The sequence below is a fragment of the Arachis stenosperma genome, chromosome 3, assembly GCF_014773155.1.
Source record: "Arachis stenosperma cultivar V10309 chromosome 3, arast.V10309.gnm1.PFL2, whole genome shotgun sequence".
NCBI lineage: Eukaryota > Viridiplantae > Streptophyta > Magnoliopsida > Fabales > Fabaceae > Arachis > Arachis stenosperma.
Genome location: NC_080379.1, coordinates 142,564,011 through 142,565,925, shown reverse-complemented (window position 1 = coordinate 142,565,925; position 1,915 = coordinate 142,564,011). Strand labels below are relative to the sequence as shown.

At 39.1% G+C, this 1,915-nt stretch overlaps 1 protein-coding gene across 1 annotated transcript; it reads left to right on the top strand.

Moving 5' to 3' along the window:
- The first annotated feature begins 266 nt into the window (after positions 1 to 266).
- Positions 267 to 1,715, top strand: LOC130970511 (transcription repressor MYB6-like). Its single transcript, XM_057896624.1, has 3 exons — positions 267 to 563; positions 643 to 772; positions 855 to 1,715. The coding sequence occupies exons 1-3, from the start codon at positions 431 to 433 to the stop codon at positions 1,498 to 1,500; spliced, it is 909 nt and encodes a 302-aa protein (XP_057752607.1). The 5' UTR covers positions 267 to 430; the 3' UTR covers positions 1,501 to 1,715.
- The last annotated feature ends 200 nt before the right edge of the window (positions 1,716 to 1,915 follow it).

Below are 1,915 nucleotides of genomic sequence, written 5' to 3'. Positions count from 1 at the left end.
TGTGACGTAGGCAAAAAATGATTAGGAAGAGAAGGACACAATGAAATGAAGAAGAAAGAAGAGGGGTAGAAGTGCAAATATGGGAAAAAGAGGGGGTGTGGGGGACGGAGATGAAAAAGAAGAGAGAAGTTGAGAGACATGAAAAGTAGAGCTACCTACCCAATTGAAGCACAAACTTAATTGTAACCACTCGTCTTTCTCACCAACTCGGTCAAATACTCTCTCTCTCTCTCTCTTTGAGAAAGAGAAAAAGAAGGTACCCGAGTCAATTGCACCCCCTCTCTCTCCACCACCTCCCATTTATATTCCCTTCCTACCCTCTTTTGTCCCCAATCACTTTCTTCCTCTTCTCTCTCTCTTTCTCTCAACAAGTTTCAGGTTCCATTCCCACACACACACACACTCTCTCTCTCTCTCTAGCAATATACACATGGGTAGATCTCCTTGTTGTGAGAAAGAGCACACAAACAAAGGAGCTTGGACCAAAGAGGAAGATGAGCGCCTCATCAACTACATCAAGCTTCATGGCGAAGGCTGTTGGAGATCCCTTCCCAAAGCTGCAGGTACGTGTTATTCTTTAATTTGCCATATATATCCTCCTCACACAAAATACATGACGATATATATTGTGTTTGTATTCAGGGTTGCTTAGGTGTGGGAAGAGTTGCAGGCTGAGATGGATAAATTACCTAAGGCCTGATCTCAAGAGAGGCAACTTCACTGACGAAGAAGACGAGCTCATCATCAACCTCCACAGCTTACTCGGTAACAAGTAAGTTTCTTCATCATATATAGATATAGAATCAAAGATGGATGATGTTAATTGATACGTGATTTCTTGAATTGTTTGTCAGATGGTCTCTAATAGCAGCGAGGTTACCGGGAAGAACCGATAATGAGATAAAGAACTACTGGAACACCCACATAAAGCGTAAACTTTATAGCCGTGGAATTGACCCTCAAACCCATCAACCACTCAACGCTGCACCCGCACCTTCCACCAAAACAATAACCCCACCACCACCAACAACAACAGTTCCACCTACGGCCACAAACAACAACGACAACAAGAAGAGAACATACAACAGCAGCGACAACAGCATCAATTTTCGTCTATTTGGTGTTGCTTGTGCCAAGAATAATAATACTGATGGAACAGACTACTACTCATCAGGAGGGGGTGATGAAGATTCAAACAGCAGCAGTGGCGTCACAACGGAGTTAGAAGCATATCCTAAACTCAACTTGGACCTCTCCTTAGGCCTTCCCTCTCCTCTTTCTTCCATAATCCACACACAAAACCCAAAACGACACCGTCAACAACTACAAGCTGCTTATTCCTTTTGTACGTGTCAAACTCTAGGGTTTCAAAAAAGTAATAACCAACCTTGTGCCTGCAAAGCTAAGCCTGGTGCTGCTACTGGAAGTGCTGGTGCTGCTGCTTCGAATAATAGTAGTAATGATAATAATGTGTATAACAGATTTCAATTTACAAGCTAATTAATTAGTCCATAAAATAGATATATAAATATATAGAGAGAAACATTTCTTTTTGGGGAGGGGGAGTTAGAGAGTTTAATATATGGAATGGAGTTGGAGTGGTTTATTCCATGTGATATGTTGTTGCGACAGTTATTGACAGTCAGCAAGGACGACCAGTAGTTGTAGATTTCGAAACCCCCTTCTTTGAGAAAATTTCACATGATTTTTGTTGAGGCTATTTAGTATATATTATTTATTTTATCTTTATTCTTTGGTTTATTAAGCTTTCAAAAATACCATTTTATTCTCAATTAAAAGCAAATGTAAAGTTTCCATGGTAAAAATAATTAATTTTTTTACAAACATCTAATTTTAATTATATTATTATTAGAAAAAATAGAATTAAAAATATAAAATATTAGAGGATCAATAT

What these genes read in the sequence shown, in the direction of transcription:
- LOC130970511 (XM_057896624.1), top strand. Translation starts at nt 431, where the DNA reads ATGGGTAGATCTCCTTGTTGTGAGAAAGAGCACACAAACAAAGGAGCT. An exon ending in ATCCCTTCCCAAAGCTGCAG is followed by an intron (nt 564 to 642) that starts GTACGTGTTATT and finishes GTTTGTATTCAG; the next exon opens with GGTTGCTTAGGTGTGGGAAG. An exon ending in CACAGCTTACTCGGTAACAA is followed by an intron (nt 773 to 854) that starts GTAAGTTTCTTC and finishes ATTGTTTGTCAG; the next exon opens with ATGGTCTCTAATAGCAGCGA.